Here is a 22922-nt window from a genome sequence, read left to right as displayed (position 1 = left end):
AAGCACACATATATATATATATGTGTGTGTGTGTGTGTGCATGTGTAGATATTTATATATAAATAAATATGCATATTCATGAGTATATATAGATATATATTTTATTTTATTTATTAATTCATAATAGAATTTAAGGATAAAAATCACATTAATGATTTTTATCAGGTACTCAGCATGCTATCAAAATTTATAGGTAATTTATACATTAAATTAATAAAAATACATATGTATATAATTTTATTAAGCGAGCAAAGGCAAAAACGACTTCAGGTCGTTTTCACCCTTGCTCCCTTAATATAATTATATACATATCATCATCATCATCATCGTCGTCATCGTTTAACGTCTGCTTTCCATGCTAGCATGGGTTGGACGATTTGACTGAGGTCTGGTGAACCAGATGGCTGCACTAGACTCCGATCTGATCTGGCAGAGTTTCTACAGCTGGATGCCCTTCCAAACGCCAACCACTCCGAGAGTATGGTGGGTGCTTTTACGTGCCACCGGCACGAGGGCCAGTCAGGTGGTACTGGCAGCGGCCATGCTCAAATGGTGCTTTTTATGTTCCACCTGCACAGGATCCAGTCCAGTGGCACTGGCAACGACCTTGCTTGAATGTTTTTTCACGTGCTACCAGCGCAAGTGCCAGTAAGGTGATGCAGGTAATGATCATGCTCAAGTGGTGCTTTTTACATGCCATCAGCACAGAGGTCAGCTTGTTGCTCCGGCAACAATTACGCTCGTATGGTACTCTTAGCGCTCCACTAGCACGGATGCCAGTCATCAAATTTGATTTTGATTTTGATTTCACTTGCCACAACAGGTCTTTGCAAGCAGGGTTTAGTGTCCAATAAATGAAAGGTACGCATAAGTACATATGTATATTATTATTAATTTAATGTGTATATATATATATATATATATATATATTGGTAAAAACGGTAAGATAACAAAAGAAAGAAAGAGATCTCAATATTATGTAAATATAGGAAATAGAAATGGCCATATAACCGAAGAGATGGTGTTGTGGATTTCCACTTCGGCATCCAAAACTCAGAGTTTTATCTTGGCTATTGAATAATGGTAACATATTAATTTACAGATATATATATATGTATATATTTATAAATAAGGATAATATCGATATTTAACTATCAATATTATCAAGTGGCCAGCATGGGAATAAATACCATACAAAGGTAATAATTTTTTACAACTATAAATAAGGGTATCTGAGAGACACCACCATGCCAAAATAGCAGTCAAAACCCTGACTCTAAAAACCACCTAAATTGTTCATATGAACATTTTAGGTGGTTTTTAGAGTCAGGGTTTTGACTGCTATTTCAGCATGGTGGTGTCTCTCAGATACTCTTATTTATAGTTATATATATATATATATATGAATATATCTAGATATATATATGTGCATATATATAGAGAGAGAGGCGGGAGAAACATAACCTGGGGCAAACACTGGTTGAACATATCTAAATTATCTAACTTATAAAACTGACGCTTCATCAGTTACGAAGATGAGTTTTCCAGTTCAAAAGATCAACGGAACAGCCTGATCATGAAATTAACATACAGATGGCTATAGGAGAAGATATATGCCCAAGGTGTCATATAGTAGGATTGAACTCAGAAACATGAGGTTGAAAAGCAAATTTCTTTCCACATAGACATATCTAACTTATTTCTTTCTTAGGCACAATGCTCCAATTTTTTTTAAGTGTAGAAAGAATGAAATTGTGATGTCCATCAAGGACATGTGCAAATTAAATCTGAAATCAAGCCATGTAATTGACAGGTGAAGAAACCTGCCATTATGCAAATATTTTGTGCTCAGTCAAGTGGATTATATAGGAGGATTTGAGTATTTGTATATTCAACATGTCATTCTCTGCGGTGTCAGGTTACATTCAGCAAGACAAGAATGCAGCTTTAATAAAGAAAAGACCCACATGGTTGGAATTATTTATAAAAGTATTAATAGTAGTCAGTTTCTTAGTTTGTGGAATGTTGTTTGACGAGTCATATTGTTTTTATACTTGGAAAAAAATCACAAATACAATGAAAACTTGAAAAATGATGAACACAGATTGGCACAGTTTAACAATTAAAAATATATGAGAATAATCACTACCCCACGCACACTAACTCTAGACACACTGCATTCCACCTATAAATCCACTGAAACACACATCTACATCTAGAACAAGACCCAGTGGCCATTCATCAAGCCTTACGATGGAAGAAAAGATGTGAGAATAGCAAAAGAGCATGTTACTGAAAGCTACAATTCCAAACATACATACAAGAAGTTCAAGTGTATGGGTCGTTTGATATGCAACACCCTGAATGACTAAGAAACCTTCTCTAGAGGCAACATTGTTTGACACTGCATGGATACAACACTAGAAAATTCAGCCTAAGCTAATCTCATCTTAATTTCCCACAGAGGGATAGCTACAGCAAAAAGACACCCACTGATGCTGTTTAATAACAAAGAAAATGTGTACATCTACCTCACAAAGTGCAAGGTCTGCAAAAACTAAATCTTGCATGCTGGAATATCAGAGCCATTCTTCATACAGCAGATACTGTTCAATCTGAATGACATTCAGCTCTAGTTACACATGAACTTTCAAGGTTGAATGCTAACATTGCTGCCTTTAGTGAAGTTAGCTTCCTAGGCAAAGGCAGGCTTAAAGAAAATCCTCTATTAGAACCATGACTAAAGATTAAAAGACACCTTTTTTTAGAGTTGGTTGTATAATGAGTATCTCATTACTTCAAGGCTTAAAAATTTGCCAGCCTGTTGCTCCATCAGCATCACCAAAATGCAGCTTCCAGTTAAAGCCAGCTGCCGTTGTTTGTTAACAACAACTATCAGCAGTATATTTTTCGTTTGTCACTGTTATTTATGATATTGTTTGTGCGTTTGTACTGGCTTTAAGGTCTTAGGGTTAGAGTTAGGGTTTTAGAGTTAGGGTTGTCATAAATAACAGTGACAAATGAAATACACACCGCCGGAAGTTCTTGTTGACGAGCAACAGCAGTAATTTTATTCGGCTGAATACACATCATTGATTGGTTGAAATTATCGAAATAGGACAACTTTAACATGAAATAACTTCGTAAATATAAGTTTTTCTCAAAAATGCTAAGAGTAAAAGATGTTTTATATGACACATTCTACCAGTGTCCGAAGACTGAAAGTGTTTAGTTACAAAAAATTATTTTTTAAATCTGTCAGTCAAAAGGTAAAGATCCAAATAAAATACTTATCAAGTACCGAGATTGATATTATTGCTTAATCACTTCCCCTAAAAACTTTTGGCCTTCTGTTACAATTAGAAACTGTTATTTCATCACCGCAATAGTTAACAATCTCCTAACGTTTCTGCCAGGTCGTAGAAACATTAGCATACCGAACAAAATGCTGGGTTCAAATTCCACTGAGATCGTCTTTGCCTATCATTCTTTCAGGATTTATAAAATAAGTACCAGTTGAGCACTGGAAAGAGGGAGCAATGTAATTGACTAGTCCCCTCTCAAAAAATTTCAGGCCTTGTGCCTATAGTAGAAAGCACTCTTTACTTAACAATCTCTGAGTGATCAGAAATAGTTTCACATTATTTTCACATTATTTGTCAAACGAAATTTCTGACATAAACAAATTTATATTACTTTTTAACTATTTTCTTTTTTGTTTCTTTTTACCCTATATTTACAATTTTGATCAAATTTATATCAAACTTTACTGATAAATCTTATCAGAGTCTCTTTTTCATTAATAAATCCAGAAAAAATTTAAGAACATTTTGGGATCCATAGGAATTTATGATGGTGGCAACTTCTATGAGCCACAATGCTTTAATTTACCAATTCTAAAAGTGGATGAATGAAAGAATGAAAGACACACTTAGTGATAAACAGACTCCTCAGTCTATAACAACACAATTATTTCTTTTTACAGAATAAATCGAGCGGCAATAATCTGGATTTAGATATTGTTAAAGAAGACGTAACAAAGAGAAACACTTTACTGAAGAAATATCAGGAAACGAGAGCATACCTAGAGAAGTTACCAAACAATATCAAATTGGATTTACATGAACTGTTTCCAAATTTTCAAAATACTTTAGAAAAGCACATATTTGACCTCAGACAGCGAGAGTGTCTCATCATGTTGGCAGGTGAGATTTTACTTTCAATTCTATGAAATACCTTCTTGAATTTCATTAAATATATTTAGTGTCAATAAATAAGATGATGAAGACAGCAAGCTGGCGGAACCATTAGCACATCAGACAAAATGATTAGTGTTATTTAGTCCGGCATTTTGTGCTTTGAGTTCAAATTCCACTGTGGTTGACTTTACCCTTCCTTCTTTTCAGTACCAGTCCAAGCACTGTGATCATTGCGGTTCCTGGCAGATCTGTCTACAATATCCTTCACCTCATGCAATGCATACTAGAATAGGTTGAGAATAAATCTACATTTGGCAGGTCGCTCCCTCTGGAGCACCGCCTTTAGTCAAGCAAATCGTCTCCAGGACTTATTCTTTGTAAGCCTAGTACTTATTCTATCAGTCCCTTTTTGCCGAACCACTAAGTTACGGGGACGTAAACACACCAGAATCGGTTGTCAAGCGATGGGGTGGGGACAAACACAGACACACAAACATATACACACACATACATATATATATATATATATGTATATATGCATATATACAACGGGTTTCTTTCAGCTTCCATCTACCAAATCCACTCACAAGGCTTTGGTCAGCCCAAAGCTATAGTAGACAACACTTGCCCAAGGTGCCACACAGTGGAACTGAACCTGGAACCATGTGGTTGGTAAGCAAGCTACTTACCACACAGCCACTCCTGCACCTAATCAATTTAGTTTAAGACATTTGACAAGGTAGACCATTGCTGTCTGGCACACACACTAAGAGATGTTGATTTCAGTCATGTCTTCAGAGGCTGGGTCACAACCATGTATAGCAGCATCTAGCCAGTGGTCAAATTAAATGGCAAACATTTGGAACTTTTCTGCATTGAATGCTTGGTCTGCCAAGTATACTCCTCATCACCCCACTTTGATATGGTATAGAGTTAATAATAATAATATTAATAATAATAATAATAATAATAATAATAATAATAATAATAATAATAATAATAATAATTGGTGCCCAGGGAATGATAGTAAAAGGGGCTGATTCCCACCTAGCTCAGATACCAGGAAACCCCAAAATGGCAGAAATTCAAAAGATAGTGCTCATGGGAACTGCCTATATCCTACATAAAATACTGTCTATGTAATCTCAAATTTTAAAACATACTTCTAATTTTATAGTTTTCTTAAACATTCTCTTGAACAATACTTTGTGCAAAACAAATATATGATACCCCAGGCATAATACAAATTTGAACGTCTAACTTGTCCCTTGAGGTCTCTGGGTGACACTTGGAGTCAACTTGTACAAATACAAAGCAAAAGTCAAACATATAATAATAATAATAATAATAATAATAATAATAATAATAATAATAATAATAATAATAAATGCCCTGAGGCAGTACCAGGCAGTGTCTATCATGGATTCTGATCTTTCCATCATACCCAGCAAAATAAGCTGTGAGTTTTCATATAATGATGATGATAATAATAATAATGATGATGGTGGTGGTGGTGGTGGTGGTGATGATGATAATAATAATGATAATACTAATAATAACTGGGCCCCACCTGCAAGGTCATGTGCTGTTTATTTTGATCTGAGATCCCCATGTCATGCACATATGGTTTGATGCATGCGCCTGGAGTACCCTTATCAGATAGGTAGTCATGTTGGGTATACTGGGCTTCATATATTTGTACCCCAGTGTTACTTTGATGGCATGCGCTGCTCTCTCACTCAATAATAATAATGATGATAATAATAATAATAATCTCTTTTCAATAATAGTCAATATAAATGTTGGTTAGTTGGTTTGATGGGTAGTTGATAGATAGGTAGATAGAAAGATAGATAGATTGATAGAGAGAGAGAAAATGAGTACTGGGATCGATACGATCAACTAAAGCTGCTGATATATTAAGAAAATAATTATATTCCTCTCTTCAAAATCCAAATTATGTAAATGCACAGGCGACTAAACGAATCCAGTTTTAAATATAAAGGATCAGAGGAATTAAATAATGTCTGCATAAATATAAAGCACTAGCCATAACAAAGAAGCCTCTCAAATCACTCCACCCACTTATAAACGGTTGTGTCTCAGACTATATAGGGTAATGTATGTAATTAATATTGCATATATGTGGTTGTGTAGGTAAGAAGTTTGCTTCCGAACCATATGGTTTGAGGTTCAGACCCAATGCATGGTACTTTGTGCATGTGTCTTCTACTAATACAAGCCCTGACAGAACAAAGCCTGGTGAGAAGATTTGGAAGATCGAAATATATATATATATATATATATATATATATATATATAAAACCGTCATTAAATATGACTGAGGGTGTTATAAACACCTACATTACTAGAAATAATAGCTAAAACCTCTGATACTGCAGTCAAAGCACATAATTGTATACATATATGCTGACAGGGGCGGTCCCTATCAGCATATATGTATATAATTATGTGCCTAAACTGCAGCATTAGAGTGTTTAGCTCTTATTTCTAGTAATATAATTGTTAATAATATCCTCAGTCATATCTAATGACGTTTATAGTTCTCCTTCTTTGTACACATTTGCTTCTGCTGCCTAAATAAATTATATATATATATAGATAGATAGATAGATAGTGAGAATTTACAAAAAAACAAAAGACAAAGACGGGTGTGTAAACAACAAACATGTATTAGTTTAACGCTCGGGAAGTGAGAAAGTCTTTTACATTATGAGCCTATGCTCTTCAACAGAAAGGAACACAGAAATAAACAGGGAGAGAAAATATAAAAAGGTATAGTGGCTAGCAATCTATTATTTATATATAGTAATCCTTTGATGAAATTTATAAATATTACAAATATTTTAATGCAGCGCTACACGAGTTTTCACAAATTACATATCTCTTAAGATCAGTCCATATTCCTGAAATGATTACAGTGTAGTCTGTAGTATCATGGTAGATTATCTTCATGAATTCCTTTCTTCAGGCGATATAACATTAATGGATATTTGAGGGTTGTTTATCATTTTTGACCAGTGAAAAGGTTGATTGAGGTATATATCCATGTGTGTGCGTGTGTGTGTATGAACACCATCCAGAGCCAGTCACTGAGAGAAAAAATGTTACCATCCTATAGGACTGTGCGATATATACAGACAAGCAAATAAATGTAAATAGACCAGACATCGTCATCAAAGACCTAAAAGATAAAATATGCCTGTTAGTTTGAAAAACTGCTGAAATATAAAGACCTTGAGATTGAGATATCTAAGACATGGAAATTAAAAACCAAAACCATCCCAGTTGTTGTAGGTGCCCTGGGAATGATCAAGAAAGGTACTGACAAAATTTTTGACTAGACCCCTGGGAAACCAACAATCTATGAGACTCAAAATTGTGTTGGCCTCAACCGCCCACATTCTCAGGAAGTTTCTCTCCATCTAATATGTGCCTTAGGTTGAGAGCTGGTCAGAAGATGAAATTAAATACAATTCAATCAGAAAATAATAATACTGATAATAACGATAATAATAATAATAATATTATTATTATTATTGAAAGACTTCAAACAAAGAACATGCCTCCTCATTGATATGACTGTCCCAATCGATATAAACGTATCTGTCAAGACCTACCAAAAACTGAGCAAATATAAAGATCTTGAAATAGAAATCAGCAAAATGTGGAAGCTGAAGACTAAAACAATACCTGTTGTCATAGGTGCCCTGGGAATGATAGCAAAAGGGGCTGATAGCTACCTAACTCAGATACCAGGAAACCCAAAAATGGCAGAAGTTCAAAGGATAGTGCTCATGGGAACTGCTCATATCCTACGCAAAATACTCTCTATGTAATCTCAAGGTTTAAAACAAACATAATTTTCGGTTTAAAAAAAAAAAAAAAAAAAAAACTTTTTTTTTAGACATTCATTAGTACAACATCCCCACCCCCCAAATATATGGCACACTAGGCATAACAACAACATGAACTTCCAACCCTGTTGTCTCTTGAGGTCTCTGGGTGAGACTTGGAGCCAACTTGTACAAATATAAAGCAAAAGTCAAACATAGAATAATAATAATAATAATTATAATAATAATAATAATAATAATTATAATAATAATAATAATAATAATGATAATAATAATAAATAATAATAATAATAATTAATAATAATAATAATAATTGATGAGAGACACATCTTTACAAACACATCTAAATATTCTACTGGAGTAATTCCATTGTTAGAGAACTTTCTAATGTCACTTTTTTATATTTTCATGTTATCTAACGTTAACTCAACTGAAAACACAGTCAGGAGTGAGATAGGTGTTCACAACCCTGCTCCCAAATGAGAATTTGAGACAGAGTTTGAGACAGAAGCACAATATCCATGACCATTTTCAAGACTTCTGTAACTTATGGGAGAAAAGGAGTGAGTTTTCCTAAAACCAGGAACTTGGCAAGAATGTCTGGAATAGTGTGGAATCTGCAAAAAAGAGCACCCAGGAGCCAAATGTTAAACAGAATGAAAGATTAAATTGACTACCCAAGAACAAAAATTATCCCTCCAATCAGCCTTCCACACAGTTTCTGCGAATCGCATTTTACTCACAAGACTTGAGACAACATAAAGCCATGATGAACAATGCTTGTCAAACTTGCTGTGCTGAGTGACCAAAACCAAAATTCATGGTTGGAATGCAAAGTTCTTAATCACACAGCCATTGCTGTGTCAAATATGGGCTAATATCTTTATACACTAAAGCCTTTCTCAGTTGGTTTCTTTTAATCAAAGCTACAAGTAGTAATGTGATTTAAATACCAGATGTTTGTGGCCAGCCATAGTATCTTACCTTGCAAAAAAATAAAATATAGAATATGTACAAGTTCTTTGTGTGTTGTGTTCCAAACTGGGGTTTCAATTTACCAGTCTTTCATTTCACTAATGTTCACAGGAAAGTTAATATTTCTCTCGACATAATTTTCACTTATCTGTAAATGTTTTGTTTTTTTTCTTTAATCAAGCTTAAACTTTCCATTAAAATGTTCAAATACTTAACATAATTTATTCTCTTTTAGGAGAGACTGGATCCGGAAAAAGCAGTCTTATTAACATGATACTCAAACACAAAGTTTTACCTGTCAGTCCTCTTTGTTGCACAGCATGCTACTGTGAGATCCGTAGGAGCCAAAACAATTCTAAACTTGCTAAAGTTCACTTCAAAGATAGCAGTAAGTTACCACTTGAAATTGACCTAAGTACTAACGAAGGTTTGAAGCAACTTGCTGATTATGTACGATTGCCAAATGACCCAGATGTTGACTGTGAAAGTTCAATTGTGAAAATATTTTGGCCCTCGAATGTACTTAAGGTAACGTATGACATAAAGTATGACAAACATTATAAGTCTATATCTGAACTCCAGATGAAATAAGATTGTTATGTCGTTGTGTGATCAGTCATAACCTAAGATTAAAATCATTCCAGATCTGATCATTTAGTTGTGTGGTCAATCATAACCTCCTAAGATTAAAACCATTCCAGATCTGATCATTTAGTTGTGTGGTCAATCATAACCTCCTAAGATTAAAATCATTCCAGATCTGATCATTTAGTTTTTGAGGAGAATCATCATATTTTGCTTTATTAAGATATGAGTTAAGGGTGATTAAATTGCTGTTTCTAGCAAGTTAAGCAACTATGTAGGAACTCCATGTGTGGTATTGATCTCTAGTTAATTCACTTCACTTAAGCTACTGATGTTCTTAAAACTTCTGATTCTCATCAACATTTAAAATAAACTATTTGATAATACATTATTTAGTTGGTAACTTATTTCTAAATTCAAATCTCATCAGGGTTGGCTATGCCCTTTTCCTAGACTGAATAGACTAGGAAATTTGACTTTTTTTACCCAATAAATATAAATTAATATGTGTTTTATCATAGTGTAATTTATTCTATCCTAAACCTACTTCTTTTGTATCATATTTAACTTATTTCACTGGCATATTATATACACTTTCAGTCGTATTGATATAGAATCAGATTACCGACCCACAATCGTGTGTCTGTGTTAACTCACATGTACTATGTTGTGCTATTAATGTACACATAACTATCATTAACTCAGTACAGTTAACTGGTTCATTAAAATGCATTCTGTTAACTCACAGTACTGAGTTCAAATCCTACTGGCTTAGGAAATTATAGAAGTCTTCCTATTGCAATACTGTATTCTCCAATTCTATCACTACAACGCTCAAGTGAATTCGATATGATTTATTCTTCAGATAAGTTACCTTACATGATCTGTTTAATCAGATTTAAACCGGATTTTGTATAAGCTAGTTTTATTTAACTCTCTTCATTTTACTTTGTCTTATATCTTTTTTAATATTAATTTAATGTTAACATCACGAAAACTTACATTAAACAATCTTCTTTTTTTATTTTTATTATTTTTATTTTGTTCAACACAGGAAGGTGTAGTTTTGGTCGATACCCCTGGAATTGGAGAGAACAAAGAGATGATATCGTATTTGGCATCTTACATGTCGAAAGCATTTGGTTTTATTTATGTCATCAATGCCGCAAGTGCTGGTGGAGTTCAAAAAGACAGGGTAACGACTTTGATTTATTTTAACTTTTCTCTCAACTGTACCAAGGGATCACCTGCATATCTATACACCATACCACTTAACTTTCTTTATATTCTTTGGCCTTCCTAATTTCTATGTACACCTTTCCTCTTTGTACTGGTTCCCTCCCTCGAACACCCTTTTCCCCTCATCTTCCATCCTCAAATCTTAGGATCTCTATTTTTCCTCCTTCATTTTAATTTCTGCCTTCATTCATGTTGTACACCATTCATATGACCTTTCACTGTCCTCCCCACTCGCTTCTCATTTCACTCTGCATCACTTCACTGCATTACATTCTTCCCTTGCAAACACACAACACCTCTCTCTCTCTCTCTCTCTCTCTCTCTCTCTCTCTCTCTCTCTCTCTCTCTCTCTCTCTCTCTCTCTCTCTCTCTCTCTCTCTCTCTCTCTCTCTCTCTCTCTCTCTCTATCTCTCTCTCACGAATGACCCTCCTGAAGCACAACAAAATATGTTTCAACATATGAGTTCACATCAAGAACCTTGCAAACCAAATATGAAAGCAAGATATCGACAAATAACTTTTAAAATCACCACCACTGCCATAAGTGAATCTGTTACTTGCAATAGACTGGCATCCCATTCAGGGTAGTATATCTCAACTTTATAAAAGAAAAAAAGCACAGTGTAAAGATGATCTGGAAAGCTTTCTGGGTTGTGGAAAGGAAATAAGTATTACTGTCTTGTTCTAATAAATTTACCATTATTTTACTTTATCATTATCCGATTTTATATATCTCTGATATCACAGCTGTCAAGATTGTTAAGGGTTATCAATGAAGGTAGCTCGGAAGTGGAATATCTCACAGAAGCAACTATTTTCGTCAGCAACAAATGGGAATCAATTCCAGTCAGTGAAAAGCAAGAAGTTCGAAATGACACGTTACAAAAGCTTCGCAAATTTTATCCCAATCTACAGGATGAACAGCTCATTTGTCTTTCCGTCAGCAATGTAAGTTATTAGTTTTTCTATTTCACTCTGGTCAATTTCAGGAAAATTCCTGAGTGATTCTTCAAACATAACAAGTCATCGAATATATTAGTTTCTGACGATCCTTATTACAGAGTGAAAGGATTGTCTCCTGTTTAAAAGAAATAAATCTGTTCAAATGTAATTGTTTGCTTGACAGCTATCTATGTAACCTGTATAGAGTTCTTGATTTTACTCTCCTTACATATTCAATTATAAATAATACATATGTTTATGCAAGCATTAGTACATGTATGTGTATATGTAAGTGTATGTGCATGTGACAGAAAAAATGTGTGTGTGCATGTATGTATGTGTATGCATGTGAAGTTGAGGTTCACTCCATTGGCACTCTGAGTTTCTTATCACAATTACACACACTATGATGAATGTAACTCAATTTAAAATTATAAATTTGCAAAGTTATAAATTACAACCTCCCCTATCCTTAAATTCTAATTTCCACCCCTAAAGTTTATATTACTTATCTCTTTTGGTTTTTCATTATATTTCCCTTTATTTGATAATCCAAACAAGTATTGGCCACCCCATCCTTCTTTCTTCCAGTTCCCACCCCTTCCCCTTCAGACGTTTTCTTACTACCAGCCTTGCAACCTACCCTTTTATGTAGATAAAGCCAGATATATGGTTCTAGTACATTGGAGGTCTTGTAGATTGTCTGACATTAATTGATTTATCATCATTAATTAGAACACAGTTGACAAATCCCAATGGGCTTAATTTCTAAATGGTTAAAGACTGCATACTACATAAAGTCTTCTAAATATAAGTAACTATGTCATCACTCTTTTTATGTTGACCTACCCCCACCATTCCCTCTGCTACTCTTTAAATTATTGTAGGCTTAACAAGGTATGCATTATTTTCTAAACACAATCTGCCTCAGTTATGACAAAAGGAAACAATGTAAATATTTTGGTTTCCTTTATTGATGTAAATTTGTTTTAAAAAAATCTATGCATTCATCTGATGCGATCGTTTTCTTTCAAATTGATGTAATGTTTTCGTTAATCAATGAAATGGAGCTGCTTGAAACGGCTGTAAGGAATTGACTCCTGTACACCTTTATTACTTATTTATATTCTGTTCACCTAACTTGGAATCATCACTTTGGAAATACTATAGAAAGTACCTTTATAAAAAGTACATGTCTGAATTACCAAGAATGGATATCTTCACTTAGCTGGGTTGTGTTGTCTGCACACATAACAATATTGGGTACAAACACCCCTTGATATTCAATATTCAAATAATATTGTTGGGGTGTGCAGATTATACCGAACTAGCAAGGTGTCTCAATTTAAGTACCTAATTCAACTGAATCTTGTGTGTGTGTGTGTGTGTGTGTGTGTGTGTGTGTGTGTGTGTGTGCGTGTGCGTGCGTGCATGTGTGTATGTATGTATGTATGTATGTAATTTGTTGCTACATCTCTTCTGAAATGTAGCAGAGATTAAACATTACACTATACAACATATTAAATTTTAATATGTTTTGTCATGTTAACATAGACTTGTTGTGGATATATATTGGGTTGGCCGGAAAGTCCGTGCCAATTTATAGTAGCTTACCTTTCAACTTACCCTCCCAGGCACCTCAATTCTGGGAAGAGAGTATTTTCAAGTTAAAGGAAAGATTGTGCAACAAAGTGGTTCATATTTGATTGATTAAAAATGTAATGGCAAGTATTTATTGACCTTTTTCTTTCCTTTAAAAATTGGCACGAACTTTCCAGACACCCCAATATTTTTGTATTTGCTAAAATAACTATTCAAGCACATTTCTTTATATAGTGGAATCTTGGTTTATGAGAACAATTTTCTGAATATAAAACAACTTGGATGACAAACAGTGTCTCGAGTAACGAACATACAAGCCAGCAACAATGGTTGGCGACAAGCTGGGAATATCAACGGGAAAGTGTCAGTTGCTGTCTTGCTCAGAGCACATCCCAATATGAATTCCATCTGCCTTCTTTTCAATTTCCAATGGGGAAAATAGTTTCGGTTTATGAGCATTTCGGGTAACAAACTGCCTACAGAGACGAGATAAATTCATAAACTGAATTGGAAAGAAAAATTATTCTCTGGTGCTTAATAAGTGGTTAGTCCCACTATTGTTGGGATTAACAAAGAAACTTTATACCATTTGCATTAAACCGATTTGCATGCCTCTATAGCTTATGAGTAAGATGATGTTAACTGTTGGTTTTATTTTTGTTGTTTTTCTTTTGATGTTTAGCTTACCAAGTTACAAGACGAACAACCACCAGCCGAACTGCAGTTTTTCTATACAGCCATGAAAACATTAATTCCAGCTACAATGAAAAACAAAATCCTTAGAAGTTACAAGTAAATATTATATACATATGTTCTTTTATTCTTTTTTCTTTTACTGTATATTTTTTATTTTTAATACTTTTTTTCCTTATCCATTGACATCACCATTAGTTGAATGCAGCAATGTCTTACATTATATTTCCTTTAAGTGTTCTTTTTGTAGACGTTTGTGTACTGGTAATATTTCGGATGTTCAATTCGAATTTCATTAATTTTGGATTTCATTGATAACATTATGTTAACATATATTTTTGGAAATATTAATATTAATTTTAATGATATTGTGTGTGTGTGTGTGTGTGTGTGTGTACAAATGTATGTATGTATATAAGCATGCAGATTTATATGTTTTGATTTATGTATGTCTTCTTATGCACATTCTTGCATATCTAGACATGCTCATATATATTTAAATGATAAATTTCTGGAAAGTTTTACAAATTTCTACAATTCCAGTGATGGCTTGGATTTGTAGTCTTCAAACCAGCTTTCTCCTTTCTGGTTTTGAGAAGCCTAATTTCTCAAGATTGATATTTAGGCAGTGTGTTACATATCAGAGTACCCCAATAATTTTAGGTATAATCCTGAACTTGTAATCTGGATAGAGTAACTGCAGATTTTTCAATAGTTCAGCATAGGTTTCTCTTTTTCACTGATCTTCAGCTTTATGTTAACATCCGCTGGTTAGTTGATTTCCACAAATATAGTTTCTTTTCTCTATTCCAAATATTTATACCAGGTCTATTGTGTTTACATTTTATTGCAGTTTTCACTGGGATATTCCACCAGTATTCCTTTTTATTATGAGGGACTATGGCATCTACCATACTGTGGATTATTTCTTTGTTCTTAGAGTTATCCTTTCAAAGGATCTCGTTATACAGTGTCCTAGCTACATACCGTGATGACATTTTCAGATAACTGCTTATGATGCGGGTGATATCTTCAGTGTTAATTCCACAAAGTCTATATTGGTTGTCACATTTTACAGCTTTTTCTATATTTCTATCCCTTTTGTGCATCAGGGATTTGGTTGATATTTCCTGTTCCTGGATTGCAAATGCATATGCTTCAAAGTGGGAGGTAGTAATCTGGTTGTTGGTCCATAATAGACTACTTTGATGATCAATGTTACTATCATCCTGGTGCTTTCTATTAACATACCGTGCATGATCTTCTGCTCATGCACATTCATCTTGTCATCTGATGATATGTTGCGGAAGATTCGTGCGACTTCTTTGGGCATGCATTTAAGGTTATCAAACAAGAAATGCTGCTCAAGGAGCTGCCATCCAAGTCTCAAGGAGCTGCCATCCATGAGGCTGATAACATCAGCCTCATGTAGACAAACGTTGTCAAGGGATGCACTTTGACACTTGGTGATTAAAAGATGCTGTCGAAAGAATGTGAAATGGCATTCAAAGACAGTTTGGATTGATGTTAAGCCTTTGTCGCTTTGTTTTCATTTTAGGTAGAGGCAGTCTACGACACTGTTGATGTAGAAATTATGTGTGTATATTTTTCGGGTTTTCACATCAATGGCTCAGATCTCATCAAGCATCCAGTCTAGCAGCCCAAATGTTGGTATCAGTATTGGCACTGCAAACACATTGTGGGCCACTGATTTATTGAATGCAGAGAGTTCTGCAGTCCAAATTTTCTTTATTTGGCTATAATATTCTTTAGTGACATGTATTTTGTTACAGGTGCCATTGTAAGATATGTTTTCATCCACCCCTAGATACCTGTAACATTCTTCATCAGATATAAGGGAAACAGTTATGTCATTGATGGAGATGTTGCTAGTCTGGTTTACAGTTTTCTCTCTTTTCACAGCCATATAGCAACATTTATCTTAGTTAAACTCCAACCCTATGTATGTATGTATGTATGTATGTATGTATGTATGTATGTATGTATGTATGTATGCATGTATGCATGCATGCATGCATGTATGTATGTATGTATGTATGTATGCATATATGTATGTATGTATGTATGTATGTATGTATGTATTTATGTGTGCATGTATGTGTGTGTGTATGTGTGTATGTATGTACATTAATGCAATAGAAACAATTGTCAGCTTTATAAGGTGAAATCTTAATAAGGTGACATGTAATTTTCCCTACAGGTATTTTTGTGTTATACACACACACACATGTTTATATATATACACACACACACACACACATATATACAGGGTGGCCCAAAAGTAGGTTTACAGTCATCATGTAGGTCCTTTAAATTTCTTTTAAAACATTTTATTACTTTTAAATTTCTATCCTACAAACTGAAAAGGGAGCTTGACAAAATTAACTAAATTAGCATAGAATAACAGTTTCGCATTTTTTTATAATTAAGATCTGAACTGTTAATATATGAATGCAAAAGAGATAGTTGAATAACTGTAAACCTACTTTTGGGCACCCTGTATGCATATACATATTTTGTTTCGATTTTGTGTAAATGTGTATAGAATAATATATAAGTTGAATAAAGTTAAAACTTAGTCTGGTTTACATGTTTTTTATTATGGCATTTTAATAAAATTAGAACTTTCATACATAGTGTACTATGGTGAATACACTATGTAGGAAAGCACTTATTTTGTTAAAATACCATAACATGAAAACCAGACTATGTTTTAATTTTATTCAACTTATATATTATTTTATACATACATATATATATATATATATTAATTTCTACTTTTACTTATTTGAGTTATTAGACTGGAGCAATGCTGGGGCAATGCCTTAAAAGGCTTTAGTTAAACAAATTAATCCCAGTACTGTTGTAAATGGTACATTGTCATACCACCATTATTAGCCTAAAACATAAAGTTAGTCAAACTGGAGGCGACATATTGAACTAAAAATCTTTGAAATGTGATGCCCCTAGACAATCGCACTCCAATGTCTGAAGGCAGTAAAAAAATAAGAGAATTTACAGATATTTGCAGTCATTAACATTTTTATTTATTTATGCGCCCTTTTCAAGCCTAACCAGGCTCACAGGCCCGGTTTCCTGGTTTCTGTGGCGTATGTGTTCCCCCCAGCTGGACGGGATGCCAGTCTATCGCAGTGTTACTCAAGAAACAGGAAGAGAAAGTTGGGGGTGAAAGAGTACAACAGGGGTTGCCACCACCCACTGCCGGAGCCTCGTGGAGCTTTAGGTGTTTTCGCTCAATAAACACACACAATGCCTGGTCTGGGAATCGAAACTGCGATCCTCTGACCACAAGTCCACTGCCCTAACCACTGGGCCATTGCAGCTCCACAAATAAATGTGCCCTTTTAAAGCCTAGCCAGGCTCATGGCCCCGGTTTCCTGGTTTCAATGGTGTATGTGTTCCCCAGCTGCACGGGACACCAGTCCATCGCAGCATTACTCATTATTGCCAGCTGAGTGGACTGGAGCAACGTGAAATGAAGTATTTTGCTCAAGAACACAATGTGTCACCCGGTCCAGGAATCAAAACCACAATCTTACGATCATGATGCTGACACCCTAACCACTAAGTCACGCGCCTCCATAGTCATTAACATAGTTTCGTTATTTTTATTGTTGTTGCAATAATTATATTTAATATAATATAATAATCATTATTGTAATCACTATTATTGTTACTGTTTGCTTTAAGGTGGCTGAACAGTCTCTTGAAAAGATCAGTATATTCATTGAAAGTTAAAACTCATGCTGGAAATCGTAATTTAGTCGACAAATCTGAACTATATTCTACATTACGAAGGAAGATTTCAACATTAGAAAAAAAATCTATCGCTTTTATTAATGAGATGCGAAATCAAATACAACAGGAGCTGGCCATAATCAAAGAAAAATTTATTTTGTATCTGAAAAGTGAAGCGGTAACAAGACTTCTTTTTTAATTTTTGATTAAAGTACTGAGTCTATGTATAAACACATATATTTTCAGGTTTCTCATCAGAATCAACAACAATAAAACTTCCTACATTATTACCTCTGCCTTAACGAAGGTGGAGGTATTGTTTTCAGGCATGTTTGTTTGTCCATGGACAAGATATCTTTAGGAACTGCTGGATGGATTCAGATGGTGCTTTCAGAGATGTCTGGCCTCATGACTGGCACAAACTTATTAGGTTTTGAGATCGATCCAGTACTGGGCAAGGATTTGGGGTTACTTTTCCTGTTATTTTACTTATATTTTTGAGAGCGGTCAGGTTCATTTTTTAGTATTCTCATTTGTGAGAGCAGTTGAGTTTATTTCAGATATTCTCATTTTAAAAATCATCTCCAGCTAATCGTTGAGAGGACATTGGTGTTGCCTTGGTGGAGGTTTGCATTCTCTGGGTGCTCTTTGCTTCTTTTGATATGAAGAAACCAGTACTAATATTCTCAAAAATGCAAGGCAGCAAGCAAGCAGAATAGTTAGCACGCCAGGCAAAATGCTTAGAGGTATTTTATCTGTCTTCATGTTGTGAGTTCAAATTCCTCCGAGGTTGACTTTGCCATTCATCCCCTCAGGGTCAATAAAGTGAGTACCTGCTGAAAACTGGAATTGATGTAATCAACTAGACCCCAACCCCAAATTTGCTGGCCTTGTGCCAAAAATTTGAAATCAGTATTCTCAAAATTTAAGCAAGTTGATTTTGATTGGCTTAAAACCATGAGGTAACATTTGAAACTACTTGCTAGCACATAGCACCTTCATATTCTTTATGCTTAAAGGTGGACCTAGGTTTATCAGGAAGTTTTTTCATTTAACATCACCAGCTGGCCCATGTGTCCCTTCGAGGAGTTCACTCTGTTGCAAACATTCAGGTCAGGTCTACTTCTACTAAATTCGTGGGAAAATATAGAATTAAACAAAAAAGAAACAGACAATAATCACACAACTCTAGATCAGTGATTCCCAAAGTGGGCAGTACTATCCCCTTGGAGGCAGTGGAAAGATCCAGGGGGTGTTGAAGAAATGTGGAATGATAATGGGTGGCCGAAATGGGATGATAGATGTTAAAAAATATATTAATAGGTAAATTAGGTTTAAGATTTATTTGTGAACTCCAGTTGTTTTGAATTTGCTGCAAAAATGGTCTATATATGTGGTAAGGAGGATGAGGGGGCACTAGGAATGGGGCTTGAGTGCCAAGGGGGATGTAGCATGAAAAAGTTTGGGAACTACTGCTCTAGGTAGATTTCAACCACTATAAAGTGTTATGGTTTACAAAAGCTACTGGTGCAATGGTTCTAATATCCATAGACAATAGAAAATAAATAAGTCAATCTTGGAATTAATTGAAACCAGTATAAGCCAGTAATGATACTACCTGACATTATCATTCAACTCACAGACTCATCCATCATTAAACAGTGTATAAAGTGACACAAATAGAGTACAGTTCAGTTTCAATGATACATTTTGATCACCTCAGGACAGGATCTATGAGTTGAATGGAATCCCAACTGAATAAACAATCTATTATCTCGTAGTGATAAAAGACCAAATCTTTTTTTAGTTTTATTACATGGCTTGATCTTAGGTATATAATTTCTGATAGTGATAAATACACAGCTCTCTGTTTCATATATTGTTAATCCATTCACATGGCAAAAAGGTTTGCTTACTAATATTGTATCTAAACCAGTTTTTTCAAAGTTCAAAACTAATCCTTTATTTGCCAGTTGATTCCACAAACACAGTAGGTAATACAATATTAAATCAACGAACTGCTACAGGTGGAAGAACTATATTAACCATCTTAATTCACACAAAAATTGTTACAATCACTTTTAATTTACTTCAAAAGGCACAAAAATATTAGTCAACCTACAGGGACCTGTTCACTGACGCTGATGTCAGATCAAGCCAACACATAGTTTTAGATCAAGTTACTTGCCACCCAAGTATAAATATCAACATATTGTTTCTTCATTGTTTGTCATTGGCTAATAAATTATACATCAATCTGAAGACAAAGTTTAAATCTGGAAAATATTCTCATCAGAAATGCCAGCATCGCCTTGAATGCCAGCACCGCCTTGAATGCCAGCGCTGCCTTTATGCCAGTGCCACCTTGACTGGCTTCCATGCCAGTGGCATGTAAAAAGCACCAACCGATCGTGGCCGTTGCCAGCCTCGCCTGGCACGTAAAAAGCACCCACTACACTCACGGAGTGGTTGGCATTAGGAAGGGCATCCAGTTGTAGAAACACTGCCAGATCAGACTGGAGCCTAGTGCAGCCTTCTGGCTTCCCAGACCCCAGTTGAACCGTCCAACCCATGCTAGCATGGAAAATGGATGTTAAACGATGATGATGATGATGATGAGAAATACCTGATTATGAATATCAAGAGCATTTTAAGAATGTTATAAGAATTATAAGAATGCTGAGTTGTTAGAATTGTATTTCCAAGTTTTGTGTTCCTCAAAAACTTTGTCATGATTTTGAATATGCTATTTAGTAGAAAATTCTTCCACTCAATATAATTTGCTCAAATACGCTCAATAAAATGAATTGCTTTTTTAACCTTGGAGCAAGTCCTTTTTATTGTAACTCTTTAAAACTTTATAATTTTCCAAATATATTTTAACTAACATAAAATTCATCCTTCTGTGTCCAGGTGAAAACAGAACTTACTAAATGGAGTTCATCTACTACTTTATCTGCTACTGCAAGCCATTGGCGGGAACTTGGTCAGCAAACTATTGATTTGGTTGGTGCTAAAGTCATGAATTTGATCAATGACTGGGAAATGGAAGAAAACATTGTAAACAGCTTAAACACTCGTATGGTGGAGAAATTCAAGGATCGTTTCGACGAATTGGAAATGCAGATATATCAGATTGAAAGTAAGGCTTTCGAAATTTTATTATTCTCTCTATCTCTCTGCCTTTTTCTTTCCCTCTATCTCTCTCAACACACACACACACATATGTATATATATCATATCTCTTGTTTTAATATTCTGGTAGCATTAAGGTGGCGAGCTGGCAGAATCGTTAGCACGCTGGGTGAAATGCTTAGTGGTATTTCGTCTGTCTTTACATTGAGTTCAAATTCCACCAAGGTCGACTTTGCCTTTCATCCTTTCAGGATCGATAAATTAGGTACCAGTTGCATACTGAGGTCGATCTAATCGACTGCCCCCCTCCTTAAAAAATTTGGGGCTTTGTGTCTAGAGTAGAAAAGAATATTCTGATAGCATATTCTTGAAAATAAAATATAGTGATCCCTAGACCATGTAGAGCTACACACCCAATCGATGCTAATATTATTTTCTGAGTTACATATCAATGTAAACATGTCTGTTGGTATGCAATTTTATTTGTTTGGTCTGAAGAAAGAAGCTATGCCCATAGCCATCCCAGTCTGTCAGAGACAAGTGAAATCAACACAATGTTCCTCTTGAATAAATACAAGTTGATGGTTAGAAAAAAATATATAGACAATGAGGTAATTCCAGGGGTGGAGGCACCGTTCCGGTGGAAGGAGGACTGGACATATTGTGCAGTGGATTCAATATGAGTTAAGTGAGGAGCAGAAATGAGTGAATTGGGAGTGCCTGAGACACAAAACCAACTAGCTTCTGAATGAGAAAAAACAGAAAATACAGAGAGTATGTAGGCCAGAAGCTGGAGTTTGGCATGCAATGTATTCTACAATAGTCCAAAAGTCATGTGGAATATTAGCACACAATAATAATTTGTGGGGATGGTTATTTGCTTCTTGAGAGGTTCCGCCTAACTCTGTAGATCTTGTGAGATCCTAACTTATTCAATGTGTTAATCTTTATTCCTGTTGTTTAATCAGTGACTTCTGAATGAGTATAGGATACTCAGAGGGAAGATATCAATACTAAGCATCTTTTTTTTCCCACAGGTACATTAGCTGGAGACAAAGATGCGAGGAAGTTGCAGCAGTCTTTGAAGAAACCTTTCAAGCCAAAAGGAATCTCTAATATATTTCACAGGTAAATGACATTCATTGCTAAAAAATAACTGGGATTATATTTGTATAAGTGGGGCCCCTTGGATAAATATCTTCTATTATTGCACCAGATCAACCAAAGCCTTGTGAGGGATTAGGCATACATATGACGTGTGTATCAATGGTGTGCATTGACTTCTGAGGTTGGTCATGCAATAAATACTTATTGGTTGAGCCAAATTATTTTGAAATTATTTAACTGAAAGAACACATTTAGTTACCTAATATGGCCATGGTTTTAGGCTGTTATGCTATCAAAGGCAAATCAGCTGCTTTATCAGGCTGCTTGCCAATTTTGAGAAAATAATTGACACTCACTTGAGCAGCCTGTTCTGATACTTGTTGAACTTCGTACATTAAAAGACTACGTCTCGTACACACATGCACATGCGCATTGAACATATGAGCTGGCAGAAACGTTAGCGCGCCGGGTGAAATGCTTAGCAGTATTTCATCTATCGTTACGTTCTGAGTTCAAATTCTGCCGAGGTCGACTTTGCCTTTCATCCTTACAGGGTCGATAAATAAAGTACCAGTTTCGCACTGGGGTCGGTGTAATCGACTTAATCCCTTTGTTTGTCCCCTCTATGTTTAGCCCCTTGTGGGTAGTAAAGAAATATATACATAAACACACACCCAATGAAAGAGAGTGAAGGTTCAACAATGTAAAAATACCCTAAAAGCATTAAACAAAAACCTAGCGTCTCTCAGCATTTGTTGGGAGTAGCAAAGATGTGAAATATTGCAAC

At 35.0% G+C, this 22922-nt stretch overlaps 1 protein-coding gene across 1 annotated transcript in view; it reads left to right on the top strand.

Annotated features, from left to right (window-relative positions):
- LOC115216198 (dual serine/threonine and tyrosine protein kinase-like) overlaps positions 1-22922 on the top strand; it is a 61471-nt gene that overhangs the window by 28474 nt on the left and 10075 nt on the right. The window contains exons 3-11 of the mRNA XM_036506949.1: positions 3789-3810; positions 3985-4205; positions 9288-9580; positions 10692-10832; positions 11624-11824; positions 14103-14212; positions 17846-18071; positions 20807-21035; positions 22066-22156. Of these exons, the coding sequence (XP_036362842.1) occupies positions 3789-3810; positions 3985-4205; positions 9288-9580; positions 10692-10832; positions 11624-11824; positions 14103-14212; positions 17846-18071; positions 20807-21035; positions 22066-22156 (1534 nt within the window). The remainder of the gene's footprint in view (positions 1-3788; positions 3811-3984; positions 4206-9287; positions 9581-10691; positions 10833-11623; positions 11825-14102; positions 14213-17845; positions 18072-20806; positions 21036-22065; positions 22157-22922) is intronic.

Source organism: Octopus sinensis, linkage group LG10 (assembly GCF_006345805.1).
Source record: "Octopus sinensis linkage group LG10, ASM634580v1, whole genome shotgun sequence".
Taxonomy (NCBI): domain Eukaryota; kingdom Metazoa; phylum Mollusca; class Cephalopoda; order Octopoda; family Octopodidae; genus Octopus; species Octopus sinensis.
This window is presented reverse-complemented; position numbering and strand designations above follow the sequence as displayed.